The sequence below is a fragment of the Leptodactylus fuscus genome, chromosome 11 (assembly GCF_031893055.1).
Source record: "Leptodactylus fuscus isolate aLepFus1 chromosome 11, aLepFus1.hap2, whole genome shotgun sequence".
Lineage (NCBI taxonomy): Eukaryota > Metazoa > Chordata > Amphibia > Anura > Leptodactylidae > Leptodactylus > Leptodactylus fuscus.
Window position 1 is genome coordinate 54336481 of NC_134275.1, and position 21022 is coordinate 54357502.

The 21022-nt window shown below is 44.6% G+C and overlaps 1 protein-coding gene and 1 long non-coding RNA gene across 2 annotated transcripts in view; both read left to right on the top strand.

The window, feature by feature from the left end:
- LOC142184122 (uncharacterized) overlaps positions 1–21022 on the top strand; it is a 437945-nt gene that overhangs the window by 155755 nt on the left and 261168 nt on the right. The gene's annotated exons all lie outside the window — the stretch shown is intronic.
- On the top strand, positions 1713–13205 carry UTP14A (UTP14A small subunit processome component). Its single transcript, XM_075261078.1, has 15 exons — positions 1713–1792; positions 2611–2689; positions 2915–2985; positions 3077–3141; positions 3734–3876; positions 5636–5791; positions 6262–6381; positions 6464–6558; positions 7241–7364; positions 7453–7530; positions 7633–7996; positions 8425–8879; positions 9445–9638; positions 11944–12043; positions 12557–13205. The coding sequence occupies exons 1-15, from the start codon at positions 1719–1721 to the stop codon at positions 12863–12865; spliced, it is 2427 nt and encodes an 808-aa protein (XP_075117179.1). The 5' UTR covers positions 1713–1718; the 3' UTR covers positions 12866–13205.

Here is a 21022-nt window from a genome sequence, read left to right on the forward strand (position 1 = left end):
GATAGATAGATAGATGATAGATAGATAGATAGGAGATAGATAGATAGATAGATAGATAGATAGATAGATAGATAGGAGATAGATAGATAGGAGATAGATAGATAGATAGATAGATAGATAGATAGGAGATAGATAGATGATAGATAGATAGATAGATAGATAGGAGATAGATAGATAGATAGATAGGAGATAGATAGATAGATAGATAGATAGATAGATAGATAGGAGATAAATAGATAGATAGATAGATGATAGATAGATAGATAGATAGATAGATAGATAGATAGATGATAGATAGATAGATAGATAGATAGATAGATAGATAGATAGATAGATAGGAGATAGATAGATAGATAGATAGATAGATAGATAGGAGATAGATAGATGATAGATAGATAGATAGATAGATAGATAGATAGATAGGAGATAGATAGATAGATAGATAGATAGATAGATAGGAGATAGATAGATAGATAGATAGATGATAGATAGATAGATACATAGATAGATGATAGATAGATGATAGATAGATAGATAGATAGATAGATAGATAGATAGATAGGAGATAGATAGATAGATAGATAGATAGATGATAGATAGATAGATAGATAGATAGATAGGAGATAGATAGATAGGAGATAGATAGATAGATAGATAGATAGATAGATAGATAGATAGATAGATAGATAGGAGATAGATAGATGATAGATAGATAGATAGATAGATAGATAGGAGATAGATAGATAGATAGATAGATAGATGATAGATAGATAGATACATAGATAGATGATAGATAGATGATAGATAGATAGATAGATAGATAGATAGATAGGAGATAGATAGATAGATAGATAGATAGATGATAGATAGATAGATAGATAGATAGATAGATAGATAGATAGGAGATAGATAGATAGGAGATAGATAGATAGATAGATAGATAGATAGATGATAGATAGATAGATAGATAGTTAGATAGATAGATAGGAGATAGATAGATAGATAGATAGATAGATAGGAGATAGATAGATAGATGATAGATAGATAGATAGATGATAGATAGATGATAGATAGATAGATAGATAGATAGATAGATAGATAGATGATAGATAGATAGATAGATAGATAGATAGATAGATAGATAGATAGATGGATGGATGGATAGATAGATAGATGATAGATAGATAGATAGGAGATAGATAGATAGATAGATAGGAGATAGATAGATAGATAGATAGATAGATAGATAGATAGATAGATAGGAGATAGATAGATAGATAGATAGATAGATAGATAGATAGATAGATAGGAGATAGATAGATAGATAGATAGATAGATAGATAGGAGATAGATAGATAGATGATAGATAGATAGATAGATAGATAGATAGATAGATAGATAGATAGATAGGCCAAATGTTATTGCCCTCTCCCCCTTTCTCCAGGGCGCCCCCCTGAGGTCGGGTTAGCTGCTGTATATTACATGTGATTGCTGTGTGTGGCGCTGGCGCCCTCTATCATCTACTATTAGAATGACAAGGAATAATTCTGAACTCGGATCACAGCGCAGTTTCTTGTCGCCATCGAGTGGTCACTTTCCGTCACTGCACTCTGTCATAGTCATCGCGCGACATTGTGAGGGCGGAAACGCCGGGATAGCGCGACAGTACTGGCAACAGGGGAAGTGGAGGCACTTTACGGCGTGAGCCCACGTGTTGTATGTATGGTGGTGAGATGGGCCCGGCCAAGAAAAGAGGCAGAGAATCGGCTCCGAAACCGAAGACAGGGCGCAGGTGAGGCCTACAGGGCACGAGTGGGGTGTTTCAGAAAATGCTGGGAGTTGTAGTGTCACAGCAGCATCGGGGAGATGTGAGGGATGAGATGGGAGGGGGCATAGTCAGTTACATGTGTGGAGGGATATATGGGGGGCATGATCTACTAAATATGGGGAGGACAACAATGGGAATATGGGGCCAGGGCATTTGTGGATGGCAGGGACTGAGAAGAATATCGGGGTTTGTACGGAGTGGGTCATGGACTAGACCAGGTATACAGGGGAGGTCATGGACTAGACCAGGTATACAGGTGTGGGTTCATGGACTGATGGGCTGATATATGGTGAGAGGGGTTCATCATGGCCCGATGGACAGACCAGATTATAAGGGTGGGTCACAGACAGATGGGGGGCACTTGTGGACAGCAAGGACTGAGAAGAATATTGGGGTTTGTGTTGAGGGGATCATGGACTAGACCAGGTATAGGGGGTCTTTGGACTGATGGTAAGGTATGTGGGGCTCTTGTACTGATGGACAGGTATGCTGGAGTATTATGGACTAAACCTGGTATACAGGGATTGATGGACAGATATACTCATGCACTAGACCAGGTATACAGGGGAGGTTATGGACTAAGCCAGGTATACGTGTGGGTACTTGGACTTATGGGCAGGTATATGGGGGGGGTGATCATAGCCTGATGGGCAGGTATATAGGGGGGAGGCGGGGTCATGGCCTGATGGGCAGGTTTGCTTTAGTCTCCTGCACTAGACCCAGATTATATCTGTTCTGTTGATGTCCTTTCTGTGACTAGAGATGTTGCCTGTGTTTTGCAGCCTTGTGACGCCGAGCGCCATGGACGAGGAGGACGATCTCTTTGTGACGGACCCTGCAGTGAGCGCCAGTGAGGACGAGGTACAGAAATGTTGCTTGTATTTTACACCCAAAATAACCAACATTTTGTGCGAAACACAAAGCGTCAGCCTGAGCTGGGGGAGGGGTCACCTGTTAAAGGGGCGCTCCACAGAATATAGCAGTGCATCCACATAGTCATTTCTCGGGACGTCCCCAGCACATATTCTCACATGGTGTGTGGGGGTGCTCATGGAGATTTCTGATGACCTTCTTCTCTTCCTGTAGGAGGAGAGTGACCACGAGCGCAAGCACCAGAAGCTTCTGGAAGCCATCTCTGCTCTAGGTGGCAAGAAAAGGTTTGTATAGTCACAGGAGGTGCGTCCATGGCCCGCTGATCTGCGGCCCTGGTGGTCTCTTGTCATTCTCATGTCATGTGATGTGTTACAGGAAGAAGTTGTCGGAGCGGACAGAGGCGGGCCTGCAGGTGTCAGAGTTCGGCATCAGCACTGAAGGTAAGCAGGATCATTCTTTTTGTGTCCGGTGTCTGTTTTTCAATTGTTCAAAGATTTTCCTTGAAAAGCTGAGTGACAACCAATATGGCCACCAGTGCTGTACACACAAGGGTTACACGGCCTAACTAGATAGAATTGCACATCAGGCGTCCAAGAAAGCTGGGTGACTAGCTTAGTAAGATGTTATTCTGGATTCTGTGCACTTCAAGCACCTTGGAAAGCTGAGTGACAACATCAGTAAAGTATTGGTTGACACTCAGCTTTTCCAGTAGTCTGAATTCCAGACCTCCATTGCATAGTGATATAAGAAAGCTGGGTGACAACCTCAGCAATGTGATATAAGCTTTTTTTCTGTGCTGTTCAGATACCTTGTTAGACTAGTTCACATCTTCGTTCGGGAATCCGATTGGGGACCCCTGGGATGGAAACCTATCTGCATAAAAAAGCGGTTACCTAAGGAACCCCGCAGACCCTATAGACTATAAAGAGGGCATTGCTGTGTATTGAGACAGACCCTCACATCGGGACTCTAGGAAAGCTGGGTGACCATAGAACTATATTTAGCCGGTAATTCTTGGTGACTTCCTTTTAGGTGCTGGCGAGAAGATCCAACTCTCTGATCTCATCAAGCCCATTAAGAAGGAGACCAAGTTGTCCAAAGTGAAGAAGCAGCTGAACAAGCTTAAAACGACCAAGATTGTGGAGCTGCCGCTCAGCAAGGAGGAGACACAGAAGGTACGCCGGCACTTTGAGGAACAGAGCGGACACTGTAGACTCTGGGTCTCCGCTGTAGTACACAATGATTGAGGGCATTAACCCTTCTGATGCTTTGGACTAACTCCATGACAGCCAGAAGCCAACTGAAAGCTCTCGTGTAGTGGTATATTAGGCAGGTGATCAGACTGTTCCCCCCCCCTCCCCCCCATAGTTCAAGGCCCCTAGAGAAGTCTGAAAATAAGATTGCTCTCCCTGTATTTCACCGATATCACAATGACCCTTTCATTTCTATGGGCCCGTAAATTACACAGCCCCCTGTGCGGACTGAACGTCCGGGACGCAAAGTATGGAACAGGTCCTGTCCTATCTTGCAGCCCTTATTTTCATGGCTCTTATCCATTTAAAGGAATCCTATCATTGGATAACTTTTTTTTTTCTGACTAACACGTATGAATAGCATTAAGAAAGGCTATCCATCTCCTACCTTTAGATGTCTTCTCCGCACCGCTGTTCGGTAGAAATCCGGGTTTTCTTTGGTATGCAAATGAACTCTCTCCAGCGCTGCCTCCATCTTCTTCTGAAACAGTCTCTCCCTGCGTCGTCTTCCGTCCTGGGTTTCAATCTTCTAGGCCTCAGGCAGAGCCGGCTGCGCACGCCCGGGCCACAAGAAAATGGCCGCTTACACAGTAAGCTGTGTAAGCGACCATTTTCTTGTGGCCGCTTACACAACTTACTGAGTAAGTGGCCATTTTTCTTGTGGCCGCGGGCAAGCGCAGTCGGCTGTGCCTGAGGCCTAGAAGCTCCATACAAAAATCTCCATACACAGAAATCTAAAAAAAATTATCAATATCAGATTATGGCGACTCAGAGAATTAAAGAGGACCTTTCATCAGATTGGGCACAGGCAGTTCCGTATACTGCTGGAAAGCTGACAGTGCGCTGAATTCAGCGCACTGTCGGCTTTCCCGATCTGTGCCCCGGGTAAAGCGCTATCGGTCCCGGTACCGTAGCGCTTTACAGTCAGAAGGGCGTTCCTGACAGTCTGTCAGGTTCTTCTTTCTCCACAGCAGCGCCTATCGCGCTGCACAGTGTGAGTGGGGAGGAACACCCCCTCCCTCTGCTCACAGTGCTCGTCCATAGACGAGTATGATCAGGAGGGGAGGGGGGAGTTCATCCCCACTCACGCTGTACAGCGCGATTGGCGCTGCTGTGGAGAAGGACAAACCTGACAGACTGTCAGAAACGCCCTTCTGACTGTAAAGAACTACAGTACCGGGACCGAAAGCTCTTTACCCGGGGCACAGATCGGGAATTTAGCGCACTGTCTGCTTTCCAGCAGTATATAGGACTGCCTGTTCCCCAAACCATGAAAGGTCTCCTCTTTAATATAATTTTTTTTTCTAAGTTTTGGATTTTTGTCAAGGGATGAAACCTAACTATAACCTGACTAATAAAGTATCCACATGTATATGACTGTCAGGGTACTGACCTGCCCGTAGCGTCACTTTAGCTGCACAGTAAACACCATAAAAAGAAAACCCATAAGAAATTGGTGCAAATGCCATTTTTCCCCCCTAATTCCTCCGTATTTATTTATTTATTTTTTTGCCCTGGCTCCCCAGTACTTCAGAGTTAAAAAATGAAACCTAGCTGCAGCAAAGAAGGGGTTAATATGTCATTTTGCCCCTTTCTCACTTATTTGGTGATAGCTCCTTCTGTTAGGATCTCGCCGGGTGTCTGGGCTAATCCGTTATTTCCTTATTTGTCCTTTTTACAGATCCAGAGAATCGTATCCTATAAAAACACCTCCGAGGAAGTGTCCAAATGGGACAACGTGGTGAAGGAGAACCGAAGGGCCGAGCAGCTCGTCTTTCCCCTCAATGACCAGCCGCTGAAACCTGCGCCCATAGAGGACACCATCTCTGGATGGAAAGTGAGTGGTCCTGGGACTAATGGTGGGGAGGGGGCTCAGCTGATGTTTTGTCACTTTTTGCACATACAGTGCACATGACTCAATATTCTCTGTCCAGCTGTATTTTATTTAGATTTGTTGCAGAAGTGTATGGCCATTCAGGGTTCTGAGAAAGCTGAGTGACAGTGGATGAGATTCTGCTACATATCTGTGTCTATATTCAGTTTCGCTCAGTGTAGATATTGCTGTTATAGGTTGTGACGCCCCCTCAGTTTTTTTTTGCTTACCTGTCAGTCCGTCCAGGGCTCTAGTGATGAAGCTGCATTTCAAAAATATTCACACCCCACTTTTTTTTCTTGGTTGTAGCATCCGTTTCTGTGATTACATTTTGTTCTAATTTCTTCTATACCTGGTGATTTACATCTGAGATCTGTGAGATACATATACATATATGTATATGTATATATATATTTTTTTTGCTGTCCCCTCAGGCGAGCACACCTCTAGAAATGGAGATATTCAGCATCCTTCATAAAAACAAGCAACCCATCACCGATCCACTGCTCACCCCGGTGGAAGAGGCGCAACTGAAAGCCATGAGCTTGCAAGAGGTAAGGAAGGAGCACTGAGTAGAGAGAAGTTATGTGATAAGAAGTCAAAGACGTAACAGGATTATTTTGTGCCTTTTTTTAGGCCAAGCAAAGGCGGGCGGAGCTCCAAAAAGCAAGAGCCCTACAGTCTTACTATGAAGCCAAAGCCCAAAGAGAAAAGAAGATCAAAAGCAAAAAGTAAAACATTAATAATGTCATTACATCCTGTATTATACTCCAGAGCTGTGCTCACTATTCTGCTGGTGCAGTCACTGTGTACATACATTACATTACTTATCCTGTACTGATCCTGAGTTACCTCCTGTATTATACTCCAGAGCTGCGCTCACTATTCTGCTGGTACAGTCACTGTGTACATACATTACATTACTTATCCTGTACTGATCCTGAGTTACATCCTGTATTATACTCCAGAGCTGCACTCACTATTCTGCTGGTACAGTCACTGTGTACATACATTACATTACTTATCCTGTACTGATCCTGAGTTATATCCTGTATTATACTCCAGAGCTGCACTCACTATTCTGCTGGTACAGTCACTGTGTACATACATTACATTACTTATCCTGTACTGATCCTGAGTTACATCCTGTATTATACTCCAGAGCTGTGCTCACTATTCTGCTGGTGCAGTCACTGTGTACATACATTACATTACTTATCCTGTACTGATCCTGAGTTACATCCTGTATTATACTCCAGAGCTGCGCTCACTATTCTGCTGGTGCAGTCACTGTGTACATACATTACATTACTTATCCTGTACTGATCCTGAGTTACATCCTGTATTATACTCAAGAGCTGCGCTCACTATTCTGCAGCTTACAGTCCTTGGTCTGTTTTTTTTTTTTTTTAGGTATCACAAGCTACTGAAAAAAACCCAGAAGAAGGAAATTTTGAAGAAGTTTGAGGACCTGCGGAAGACCAATCCAGATGCAGCCCTGGAGGAGTTAAAGAAGCTGGAGAGGGCCAGGATACAGGTGACTGTGGGGCAGAGACGTTTTGGGATTCTTGTTGTACTGGGGTCTGGGCTGTGCACGGTCTGACTTTTGTATCTTCTCTTCACAGGAGCGAATGTCTCTCAAGCACCAGAACAGCGGGAAGTGGGCGAAATCCAAGGCCATTATGGCCAAGTATGATGACGGGGTGAGTGTCTTATACAAAACATGGCTTTGGGAATTTTCTATATCTGTTTGAGGTCACAGTGACTCCCGGGCTATCCGTCACACTCCTTTTATAATCCTTTAGGCACGCCGAGCGATGCAGGAACAGCTGCAGAAGAACAAAGAGTTAACCATGAAAATTCAGGTTGCGTCAGATGAGGAGGAAGAAGAGAAGGAGGATGAGATAATCCCAGACTTTGTCAACGATGCAGAAATGAGTCTGGAAGGAGCCAACCCCTGGATGACGGGGAGGCTGAGGAGCGATGCCAAGGATCCTGGGACTCAAAAGGAGACACAGAAGGAAGAAGTGATGAAGATGGATGAGCCGGAGGAGGATGAGGAGGAGAACGAGGAGGAGTCTGAGGAAGAGACACTACTTCAAGAATTCGAAGGTAGAAGACGTCTACGCAAAGAACTGGGAGAACAGGAATCTCTGTCTCCAAAACCAGGTGAGTACTGGTCCTGCGGAATGGGTGTCTAAACCACCCCTGTCCATATGGTTCCTCTGTTATTCCTCCTGGAAATGTATGGTTGCTACCATTTAGGAGGGGTGTATCCCTCCACAGTCTTACACATTCGGAAGTACAATTTGTCCCGTAATCAAGCCCCCATACAGCTCTGCGAATAGGAAAATTAAGCCTTTTGGCATTTGGGAGGCGAGGAGTAAATCCAAAAACGCAAAAATGTAGAGTGGCTGTGGTGGGAAGGGGTTAATAGTCTATCCTATGTAATCGGCGGTAGTAGATACAACTGAAAGAGACCCTCGGCTTTGGGTTTTTCCATTTATCGTGTTTCTATTCACTGACATGGAGCCGAGGTGTTAGTGATCCCCTTTATACATTGTATCAACCTTTATAACCCTTTGTATTTCCTGCAGGGGCGCTGTCGAGCACGGCAGCCGAGGACAATGCTGGGGAAGTGACGCAGTTCAATAGACTCTTCCAGAAGATGTTGGAGCAGAACAAGAGAGAAACAACTGGGCAGAAAAGTAGCATCACCCCAGAAGAGGAGGAGCCAGTGACAGCCATTATGGAGGAGGAGCTGGAGCAGAAACGGACCGAGGAAGATGAAGAAGAAGGTCCTTTACTAATTGAGAGTCTTGAGAGAAACCGCACCTTGGAAGATCTTGAGACCATGGGGGAACAGGAGCTGCCGGAGATGGTGAGGAGTCAGAAAAAGCCACCTCCCGAAAAAACGACGAAGATCTCAAAACCAACTGGGAAGAAGCAAACCAAGGAATCAGATATTATCAACACCAAGGACATTCTGCCGGCCAAGGCTCAGCCGGTCCAGACGCCATTGCTTCCTACTATGGTGGAGGACGAAGAAGAGGTAAGGGGACAATTTAAGGGAGTAAGCTGGTGACTCTTAGGGCTAGTTCACACGTGAACTGCCCGCGCGGGTTTTGACACCGAGAGAGCCGCGGCGAGCCGCGTCTCTCTCTGGTCAAAACCCGCCTGCTGCGACCATCGCGGTCGCAACTTTCCCCTCCGCTGTCGGCTCAAATGAATGATCCGACATAGGAGGGTGCTGCCGCCGCTAGCGGAGAAAAGAAGCCTGGCGAACTGCATAGACCACCATTGTAAAGGGGAGGTTTTTGACGCGAAATCCGCTGTCAAAAACCTCCCCTTTGCTCACGTGTGAACAAGCCCTTACTCCATACACATCAAGAGCTGCATTCAATTTGTTTATAGAGGCCGCACGTTTCACTGCTGCCCCCTGCCTGTACAGAAGGCGCTCTGGTGTGCTGTGCATTGCGGGAAGTGTCAATGTAACATTCTCTATATGGATTCCAATGCAGCATCTCCCAGAATGCAACGCAACCCTAAATGTGTCAAAAGATAAGTCCACCTACCTGGTCGTAATTTTTGGCATTGTATTCTCTTTCCATGTTTAGGTTGAAGATGGTGAGATGAGTCAGAAAATGATCATCAAAGAAGCGTTTGCTGGTGATGATGTCATCAGCGACTTCCTGAAAGAGAAACGTAATGCAGTCAATGCATCAAAGCCCCAAGACATCAGCCTGGTGCTGCCGGGCTGGGGAGAATGGGGCGGAACCAATCTGAAAGTCAGCAAAACGAAACGGCGCAAGTGAGTGTCCTGTGTATACATCGCTGATGTGGTTATTATTTACATTGGTGCAAAAAAAGGGGTTAAAAGGGCAGTACATTTAAAAGGATCCTATCATTCAAACTCATTTTTTTTCTCACTAACACGTAGGAATAGCCTTAAGAAAGGCTATTCTTCTCCTACCTTTAGATGTCTTTTCTGCGCCGCCGTTCGCTTGTAATCCTGGGTTTTGTCGGTATGCAAATGAGTTCTCTCGCAGCACTGGGGGCGGGCCCAAGTGCTCAAACAGCACTTAGGGGCGTCCCCAATGCTGCGAGAGAATTCTCTCCAGCGCTGCCTCCATCTTCTTCAGCAACGTCCTCTTCATGCATCTTCTTCCGATGTGTGGGGGGTCAAAATTCAACAAATGCGCAAGTCGGCTCTGCCAGCGGGCCTCGGGCAGAGCTGACTTCACATGTGGGCAGCCATTTTTTTTTTTGGCCGCTTACGTGAGCATGCCCAGTACGCTCCTGTAGTTATGCGGCTGCCTGCATGTGAAGTCTGCTCTGCCCGAGGCCCGCCGGCAGAGCTGACTTGCGCATGCGCTGAATTTTGACACACAGCCCTATCCCTTAACTGCGTCTTCCAATTATTATTACTATTTTTTTTTACAAGCAATTTCACTTTGTTTCCTTTGTTGCGATTTTCCGATGGTTCCCTGTTTGGGTCCTGATCCTTCTCCCCATTGCGCGCTCGCTATAAGGATGCGACTGCTGTCATTATTCTTTGGCTCCTCTGCATTTTACAGTAACCCCTTGTGGACCCCCTTAACATGAACGCCGCAGTAACATATACCGTTATTCCCTCCCTCCTGGGGGAGTTGTTTGCGATCGCTTTCTGCCTCGTTATTTGCCGCTTTATCAATGGCGACTTCCCGTTTCTAATGAGGCCGTTCTTCTTCAGCCAGGCAAATTATTGAACCAAAAAGGCAATTGTCATGAAAGAAAAAATTTTGAATTTTTTTTTTTTTTTTAAAGCCAGTGCTTAACCCCCCCCCCCCCCTTCCCCGATCTGCACATTAATATGAACATTGCTTGTCCTTCTAAACACTTTAGGGACCAAGAAATTTGCCAACGCTTGTGTTTTGCTTTGAAAATAACGTGAAGAGTGCAAATTAGAGAGAGTCCCCTGTGCCGGTGTCGGGATGGTCGCTCCCCGCTCCAGTTAGCATGAAGCAGCCGCTGCCACATGGGGACTGCTCGCGCTCCCACCTCTAGGGACTTCTGCAATTTTACAATTTTTTTTTTTTTTTTTAAATTAATTCATTAAATAGAGGTGAGTTCATGGTAATGAGCCACAAAAACTGGATAGTACTTGTCTCCTGTTAACCTTTCACTTCCTGGAGCAAAATCCTTCCATCAGAGACTCCAGGGATCGTTGTATAGCGTGAGAGCTGGCTGCTTTATGGTTCACCAATTTTAGCTAATATTTCAGGAGGGTTCTTTTCATCCCATCAATTATTCAATCTCTAGGGAGTTCTGTAGTTTTATTAGATAATTTTTTTTTTAAACAGATGAACTAAGAAGGCAGTTTAGGGTAACGGAAAACCAAAAACGTAGTTAAGCTTGTCGCCTATTAACCTTAACAAATTTGGAGTTTGGTGCAGCAGCTGAAAAATAGAAATCCTTTGATCAGAGACTCAAGGGATCTGCGTGTCTTTATACCTCAGCTCATACCGCTGCATGGTGTGAGGTCTGGCTGTTTTAACTAATATTGCAGGAGGGTTTGTTTCAAGCCGTCAGTTAAAGTTGCCTGAAGGTTGATAATTTTTTAGTTATTTTTTTAATAGGAGCAGCTTGTACTGTAGCCTTTTGAGATTTCTGCTATTTATTTATTTTTTTTTTCTTTTAAATTCATGAACCGTTTTTGGATAACCCGTTGACTATATATATAAGCCCTAAGCTGTCTACTTTAAGGGAGACTTGGTGCGTACAGCCATGGGAGCCGCCATGATGCTGGTGGTTACTGATCCACCCGGGGCCAGAAACTGTCGATGCTGCCGGGTCCTAGGAGATAACTGTATTTTCGTCATACTCAAGGGCTCGGAGTGGCTAAATCTCTGATCGCACTGTTGCATAGCATGAGGTCTGTCCGCTATGATGGTCCTCAGTAGATCTGACCGGCTTTATCTCTGACCACATCACTACATAGTGTGAGGTCAGGGCTGGTGTAAATTTCACTAGTTTTAGCTATTACTGCAGGAGGGTTTGTTTTAGTTAAAGTTGCCTGAAGGTTATTTATTTATTTATTTTTTTAATTTGTTTAATTTCTATGTATTTATTTTTAGGTTTACTATCAAAGCACCCCCTGCACCTCCACGTAAAGACCAGAATCTTCCTAATGTCATCATAAATGAGAAGAGGAATATAATGGCTGCAGCCCATCAGGTATGTGATAGGGGTCACTTTATACAGTTATATCTCTGACACTCAGTAGTGTTATCTTCTATTGAGCAAAAGTCAACCCCTGGAGAAAGTGTCAGTCTATTATTAGGCTTAGTGGCCAGAGTGACAATTGCAGAACATAATACTTTTTTTTTTTTTTTTTTAAATCACTTCTACAAAATGTGGTGTATTTGGCTACTTTGACCTACAGTCTGCTAAAATTTTGGAAACCAGCAGTGCCCAAAGAACCCCACTGACTATAATGGGATCCGTTGGGTGTCCATTCTTTTAATTTGAAACTGACGGGTGCAGAAGTTTGTCCCATGCTTTTCGACTTGCACTGCAACAGAGACTCCAACGCAGATGTGAGCGCAGCCTGAATAGCCTTTCACTGTGTTCTCCATTCACATGCAGCTCTAGATGTGAATGGAGAACACGGTGTAAACCTGTATTAAGTGAAGGAAAGTATTGAGATTTCGTAATCCATTGCAATCCTTTCTTTCTCCTTCCCTCCAGGTTAATGAGCTGCCCTTCCCCTTTAATAACCAGAGGAACTTTGAGAGCAGTATCCGGGCCCCGGTGGGCAACACATGGAATACTGAGAGGTCAGTACAGAAGCTGACCGCTCCACGAGTGATCACCAAGCAGGGACACATCATCGAACCCATCACTGAAGACGTCTTCCAGAAACACAGTGCTTCCAAAAGGAAGGCTGCCATAGATCTAGAGAAGCCAAAGACCAATCCTAAGACCAAACCAAATCGGCCGCCGCATAAAGAAGCCAAGAACAAGAGGAGTAAAAGTAAAAAATCAAACAGAAAATAAGAAGGACAATGACCTTGTATTGTGACCTTCAATCCAGAGGTTCTGGTCTGCTGCTGGAATAGTCACGGAGTGACAACACCCTGACGCTTCACCATGGAGGCTCGATATTTACCAGCAGACTGCGGTGCCTTTCACTTACTATGTGGAAACATTCTTAAATTGCCCTCCTCCAAGTGTCCTATGGACATGGCTGAAAAGTAGCAGAAATGTTATGGATGCTTTTGCGCCCTCTGTTAACTTTAACACTTTGGGTAATATTATGGAGTAACTATTTAAGCAGTTGGAGGTTTTGTAAAATTGCAGCAAAGGAGCTTAAGCTCTGAAACGGAGGAGATTGTACAGTGTGTAAAGTGTTTCTTCTATAAAATATAAAATAAAGATATCTCTTGTAACACTTGTCTTTTGTCTCACGTGACTAGTGCAGGAGTCTTATAAACGGGTCCCTACACTGGACATACCCTATTTGTCAGAAGGATCCCCCTGATGGTTACATAATCCAGGATGTATTACTGCTGTAGTCAAGGAGAGGACCTGGAGCCAGGTGTTTAGTCACCCTGCAGCGCCACCACTGGAGAAAGGGAGCATTACAGGTCACAGTGAATCCAATAGGTTGTCCAGGTAATGTATGAAAATGCCGAGTCCTCCAGAGAAAGAGAGAGGGGATCTCTGCCACGGCTGGATAGTTTCAGCTCCTTTATTATCCCAAAGCCCGACTCTGATTTCTTCATAAATTGCTGGTCAGAAAGACACAGCAAAGCTCCTCAAATTCACTAAAAAGCTAGTGGTTGACTTCATGTAAAGGTGAACATGTAACAACTATACAATATCCATAAATGTGTAATCTCGCTATACCATAATTTTATTTTAAAGCCTTGGCTCTCTGACCTCTGCTCTGGCCACTACAGGATGATCCAGTCTTGAGATGCCAAAGTCTCCTAATCATGTACTTGAAATTTGGTTTTCTAGACCAGACTCTTGGCACTAGTTAAAGAGGACCTTTCACCATCTGGGGCACATGTGGTGTTATACACCGCTAGAAAGCCGACAATGCACTGAATTCAGCGCACTATCGGCTTTCCCGATCTGTGCCCGTGGTGAAGAGCTATCGTTGCCGGTACCGTAGCTCTTCACCATCAGAAGGTCGTTCCTGACAGTCAGGAACGACCTTCCTCACAATAGCACCTATAGCGCTGTACTGTAAGAGCGGGGAGGAACGCCCCCTCCTCCTGATAGTATTCGTCCATAGACCAGTCCATGGGGCGTTCCTCACCACTCAGCGTCACCGACTGCACATGCTCCGCAGCCACAAGAAAATGGCCCCTTACACAGTAAGTTGTGTAAGCGGCCATTTTCTTGTGGCCGTGAGGCATGCACAGTCAGCTTTGCCTGAGGCCTGATGGCAGAGCGGACTGCGCATGTCTAGAAGATTGAAACCTAGGCCGGAAGAAGACACAGAGGCGTCACTGGAGATTTCTCTTGCAGCATTGGGGACGCCCCCTGTGCTGTTTGATCGCTGGGGCCTGCCCCTGGTGCTGCGAGAGAGTTAATTTGCATACTGAAGAAAACCTGGATTTCTACCGAATGGCGGAGCGGAGAAGACATCTGAACGAAGGAGAAGAATAACCTTTCTTAAGCTATTCCTATGTGTTAGTCAGAAAAAAAGGGTATCCAATGATAGAATCCCTTTAAAGAGGACCTTTCACCATTTTGCCCACAGGCAGTTCTATATACTGCCGGAAAGCTGACAGTGCGTTGAGTTCAGCGCACTGTCGGCTTTCCTGATCTGCGCCCAGTGTGAAGAGCTTACGGTCCGGTACCGTAGCTCTTCTATGGTCAGAAGGGCGTTTCTGACAGTTAGCCAGAGACGTCCTTCTTCACAGCACAGCCAATCGCGCTGTACTGTGTGAGCGGGGAGGAACTCCCCCCTCCCTCTGCTCGCAGTACTCGTCCATAGACGAGCATTATCAGGGAGGGAGCGTGGAGTTCCTTCCGGCTCTCACAGCACAGCGCGATTGGCTGTGCTGTGAAGAAGGACGTCTCTGACTGACTGTCAGAAACGCCTTTCTGACCATAGAAGAGCTACGGTACCGGACCGTAAGCTCTTCACACAGGGCCCAGATCGGGAAAGCCGACAGTGCGCTGAACTATAACCCTGCGGTACTGATCAAAAAGAAGGCAAAATACCCAATGAGGTTGGCGCCAATGGCCTCATGTACCAGGCCATCTGTATAAAACCCTGCATCATCTCCAAAAATCTAATACCCAAAACCTGGAATATTTTTCCTGTTATGAAAGACTCTTTTTGAACTTGCACAATGAATCCCCATGACCATATTTTGTGGCAGTCAGTTCCATAATCCCACTGCTCTTACAGTAAAGAATCCCTGTCTATGATGCTGGTGAAATGATCTTTCTTCTAGATATAGATGATGTCTCCTTGTCAGTGTCACTGTCTATAGCCTAGGAGGAAAAATATCATTAGAAAGGTTTTTGTGGCGTCTCTTAGGTATAATCCAGAGCTACCTTGGGACTTGCTCCCTCGCCTCGATAACAGTCTGGACAATGCAGGTTATTTGTCGGGTTCTCCACTTTCACAGGTTATTATGCAAAAAATGCTCAGTGCCCTTCATAATTACTTAATGTCAGACTTCTATGCTGAAGAGATGACCTGAGAAAGTTCATCTGTGCACCCTCGGCCCTGACTCCGCTTAGACATTACATCTCAGACCTAGAGGATAGATGTTGTCAGCCTTACCTCTGCATCTCCGTATGTGTCTGATCCTGACCTGGGATCAGTGGTGTAACTAGGAATGGCGGGGCCCCGTGGCGAACTTTTGACATGCCCCCCCCCAACTGACACCGATGCTGAAGACCTCGACCGACCCCCTCTTCCGCATTTCTGCGTGGTCTATTATGCCCCTAGTGGCCCCTGCACACAGTATTATGCCCTTAATGGCCCCTGAACACAGTATTATGCCCCATAGTGGCCCCTGCACACAGTATTATGTCCATTAGTGGCTCCTGCACACAGTATTATGTCCATTAGTGGCTCCTGCACACAGTATTATGCCCCATAGTGGCCCCTGCACACAGTATTATGTCCATTAGTGGCTCCTGCACACAGTATTATGCCCCATAGTGGCCCCTGCACACAGTATTATGTCCCTTAATGGCCCCTGCACACAGTATTATCCCCCATAGTACCTCCTGCGCACAGTATTATCCCCCATAGTGGCCCCTGTACACAGTATTATGTACCACTGTGGACACCCATAAACAATTATTATACTCTGGGGTCTTTTCAGACCCGAGAGTATAATAATTGGAGACCCGGGGGAATAAAAACATTAAAAAAAACACTGTTACTTACCTGTCCCCCGTTTCCGCTGCAATCCTCTGCTGTCATCCTTCTTCAGTGACGTCGGACGTCACATGACCCGGGACGCAGGCTGGGTTCATGTGACGTCAGAGACGTCAGACAACTAGGCCTGAAGCCAGCCTGGATCATGGAGAGGTAAGTAACAGTGTTTTTTATGTTTCTTACCACTCTCCAGCCTCCGATCATTATACTCGGGGGTCTGCAAAGACCCCCGAGTATAATGATAGTCTTTGTGGGGCCCGCGGTGTCACGTACCGATCCTGGCCCAGCCAGGATCAGTAAGTAAATAGGGCCTGTTACCGGCTGGAGTAACAGCCTATTAAGAAAAAAGAAAAAAACGCAGCGGTAGTGGCTGTCGCCGGGCCCCTAATGTCCCCGGTGCTGTGGCAGCCGCTACCACGGTAGTTACACCCCTGCCTGGGAGATTATTTTGTATCAAAAACTCGACATGATGGTGGACAGAAACCATAGAGTTCAGAAGCTGGAACATTTGAGAGTGGTCACCCCGAGAGATACTTTGGGTGCACTGCACAGGAGGCTTTTCTACGAAAACTGCATAAAAACTTTCCCTCCTGGAAAGCCAGATCTGACAGCGGGAACCTTGACATGCCATGTAAATGGGGCTGTCCTGTGCGGCTCATCATCTAAGTGATAAATCCAAGTATATCTGCAAGTGTAACTCCAGAACAGGCGGAAACCCTACTGCAGAATCGGGATTGTGATATTGGTTTATATTGATTGTCGCTATTACAAACCACCCCAAGGAGATCCACCAGCCGATGTCACATATACAACATCTGCCAGACAATGTGTATCCTCTTATCCAAAGACACCCCAAGCTTTGTCTTTGCCCTCTAAGGAAAATCTCCATATGTGGAATGAATTTAGTTTTGCTTCCCCCCGGTAAAGATGTAGACAGACAGAAGAGCCGACGGACCCCAGGACCAATGGACAAGACATTTCCTTGCTCTCTTGTAAGATATGGGAAATGAGATGAATTCTTTATCTTAAGTCTGTATGTTGATGGAATGTAATGAATATGACTATATCCTAAATCTGTAGAGGATTACCCCCCCCCCCCCCCCAAAACTCTGACCACATCCAAGTTCCCCCACATACCTATACCCATATGATTTACAAATCTGAACATTTTATTACCTATATCCTGTATAATACAGGATGTAACTCAGGATCAGTACAGGAGAAGTAATGTAATGTATGTACACAGTGACTGCACCAGCAGAATAGTGAGCGCAGCTCTGGAGTATAATACAGGATGTAACTCAGGATCAGTACAGGATAAGTAATGTAATGTATGTACACACTGACTGTACTAGCAGAATAGTGAGCGCAGCTCTGGAGTATAATACAGGATGTAACTCAGGATCAGTACAGGATAAGTAATGTAATGTATGTACACAGTGACTGTACTAGCAGAATAGTGAGCGCAGCTCTGGAGTATAATACAGGATGTAACTCAGGATCAGTACAGGATAAGTAATGTAATGTATGTACACAGTGACTGTACCAGCAGAATAGTGAGTGCAGCTCTGGAGTATAATACAGGATGTAACTCAGGATCAGTACAGGATAAGTAATGTAATGTATGTACACAGTGACTGTACCAGCAGAATAGTGAGTGCAGCTCTGGAGTATAATACAGGATGTAACTCAGGATCAGTACAGGATAAGTAATGTAATGTATGTACACACTGACTGTACTAGCAGAATAGTGAGCGCAGCTCTGGAGTATAATACAGGATGTAACTCAGGATCAGTACAGGATAAGTAATGTAATGTATGTACACAGTGACTGCACCAGCAGAATAGTGAGCGCAGCTCTGGAGTATAATACAGGATGTAACTCAGGATCAGTACAGGATAAGTAATGTAATGTATGTACACAGTGACTGTACCTGCAGAATAGTGAGCGCAGCTCTGGAGTATAATACAGGATGTAACTCAGGATCAGTACAGGATAAGTAATGTAATGTATGTACACAGTGACTGCACCAGCAGAATAGTGAGTGCAGCTCTGGAGTATAATACAGGATGTAACTCAGGATCAGTACAGGATAAGTAATGTAATGTATGTACACAGTGACTGTACCAGCAGAATAGTGAGTGCAGCTCTGGAGTATAATACAGGATGTAACTCAGGATCAGTACAGGATAAGTAATGTAATGAATGTACACAGTGGCTGCACCAGCAGAATAGTGAGCACAGCTCTGGAGTATAATACAGGATGTAACTCAGGATCAGTACAGGATAAGTAATGTAGTGTATGCACACAGTGACTGTACCAGCAGTATAGTGAGTGCAGCTCTGGAGTATAATACAGGATGTAACTCAGGATAAGTAATGTAATGTATGTACACAGTGACTGTACCAGCAGAATAGTGAGTGCAGCTCTGGAGTATAATACAGGATGTAACTCAGGATCAGTACAGGATAAGTAATGTAATGTATGTACACAGTGACTGTACCAGCAGAATAGTGAACGCAGCTCTGGAGTATAATACAGGATGTAATTCAGGATCAGTACAGGATAAGTAATGTAATGAATGTACACAGTGGCTGCACCAGCAGAATAGTGAGCACAGCTCTGGAGTATAATACAGGATGTAACTCAGGATCAGTACAGGATAAGTAATGTAATGTATGTACACAGTGACTGTACCAGCAGAATAGTGAGCGCAGCTCTGGAGTATAATACAGGATGTAACTCAGGATCAGTACAGGATAAGTAATGTAATGAATGTACACAGTGGCTGCACCAGCAGAATAGTGAGCACAGCTCTGGAGTATAATACAGGATGTAACTCAGGATCAGTACAGGATAAGTAATGTAATGTATGTACACAGTGACTGTACCAGCAGAATAGTGAGTGCAGCTCTGGAGTATAATACAGGATGTAACTCAGGATAAGTAATGTAATGTATGTACACAGTGGCTGCACCAGCAGAATAGTGAGTGCAGCTCTGGAGTATAATACAGGATGTAACTCAGGATCAGTACAGGATAAGTAATGTAATGTATGTACACAGTGACTGTACCAGCAGAATAGTGAGTGCAGCTCTGGAGTATAATACAGGATGTAACTCAGGATCAGTACAGGATAAGTAATGTAATGTATGTACACAGTGACTGTACCAGCAGAATAGTGAGTGCAGCTCTGGAGTATAATACAGGATGTAACTCAGGATCAGTACAGGATAAGTAATGTAATGTATGTACACAGTGACTGCACCAGCAGAATAGTGAGTGCAGCTCTGGAGTATAATACAGGATGTAACTCAGGATCAGTACAGGATAAGTAATGTAATGTATGTACACAGTGACTGCACCAGCAGTATAGTGAGTGCAGCTCTGGAGTATAATACAGGATGTAACTCAGGATCAGTACAGTGTAAGTAATGTAATGTATGTACACAGTGACTGTACCAGCAGTATAGTGAGTGCAGCTCTGGAGTATAATACAGGATGTAACTCAGGATCAGTACAGGATAAGTAATGTAATGTATGTACACAGTGACTGCACCTGCAGAATAGTGAGCACAGCTCTGGAGTATAATACAGGATGTAACTCAGGATCAGTACAGGATAAGTAATGTAATGTATGTAGACAGTGACTGCACCAGCAGAATAGTGAGTGCAGCTCTGGAGTATAATACAGGATGTAACTCAGGATCAGTACAGGATAAGTAATGTAATGTATGTACACAGTGACTGTACCAGCAGAATAGTGAGTGCAGCTCTGGAGTATAATACAGGATGTAACTCAGGATCAGTACAGGATAAGTAATGTAATGAATGTACACAGTGGCTGCACCAGCAGAATAGTGAGCACAGCTCTGGAGTATAATACAGGATGTAACTCAGGATCAGTACAGGATAAGTAATGTAATGTATGTACACAGTGACTGTACCAGCAGAATAGTGAGTGCAGCTCTGGAGTATAATACAGGATGTAACTCAGGATCAGTACAGGATAAGTAATGTAATGTATGTACACAGTGACTGTACCAGCAGAATAGTGAGTGCAGCTCTGGAGTATAATACAGGATGTAACTCAGGATCAGTACAGGATAAGTAATGTAATGTATGTACACAGTGACTGTACCAGCAGAATAGTGAGCACAGCTCTGGAGTATAATACAGGGTGTAACTCAGGATCAGTACAGGATAAGTAATGTAATGTATGCACACAGTGACTGCACCAGCAGAATAGTGAGTGCAGCTCTGGTGTATAATACAGGATGTAACTCAGGATCAGTACAGGATAAGTAATGTAATGTATGTACACAGTGACTGCACCAGCAGAATAGTGAGTGCAGCTCTGGAGTATAATACAGGATGTAACTCAGGATCAGTACAGGATAAGTAATGTAATGAATGTACACAGTGGCTGCACCAGCAGAATAGTGAGCGCAGCTCTGGAGTATAATACAGGATGTAACTCAGGATCAGTACAGTGTAAGTAATGTAATGTATGTACACAGTGACTGTACCAGCAGTATAGTGAGTGCAGCTCTGGAGTATAATACAGGATGTAACTCAGGATAAGTAATGCAATGTATGTGCACATTGACTACACCTGCAGGATACAGGAGTCTAGCTGGAGTTGTGTTTAGATAAAGTTTTATCCCTGTGTATTGGTATATTGTGATACCTGCAGTCGGTTTTGTTGCCTCTGAGCCAGGTTTACAGCTGGCAGATGTACAGTATATTGCCCCTTGCATTTCCTTGTTGTCGTGTGTTGTATGATATGTTTCT

Bases quoted from the DNA above. Each gene is read 5' to 3' on its own strand.
- UTP14A (XM_075261078.1), top strand. From the start codon at position 1,719: ATGTATGGTGGTGAGATGGGCCCGGCCAAGAAAAGAGGCAGAGAATCG. The intron at 2,986-3,076 runs GTTTGTATAGTC...GATGTGTTACAG, and splicing joins GCTCTAGGTGGCAAGAAAAG to GAAGAAGTTGTCGGAGCGGA. The intron at 7,997-8,424 runs GTGAGTACTGGT...TATTTCCTGCAG, and splicing joins ATCTCTGTCTCCAAAACCAG to GGGCGCTGTCGAGCACGGCA.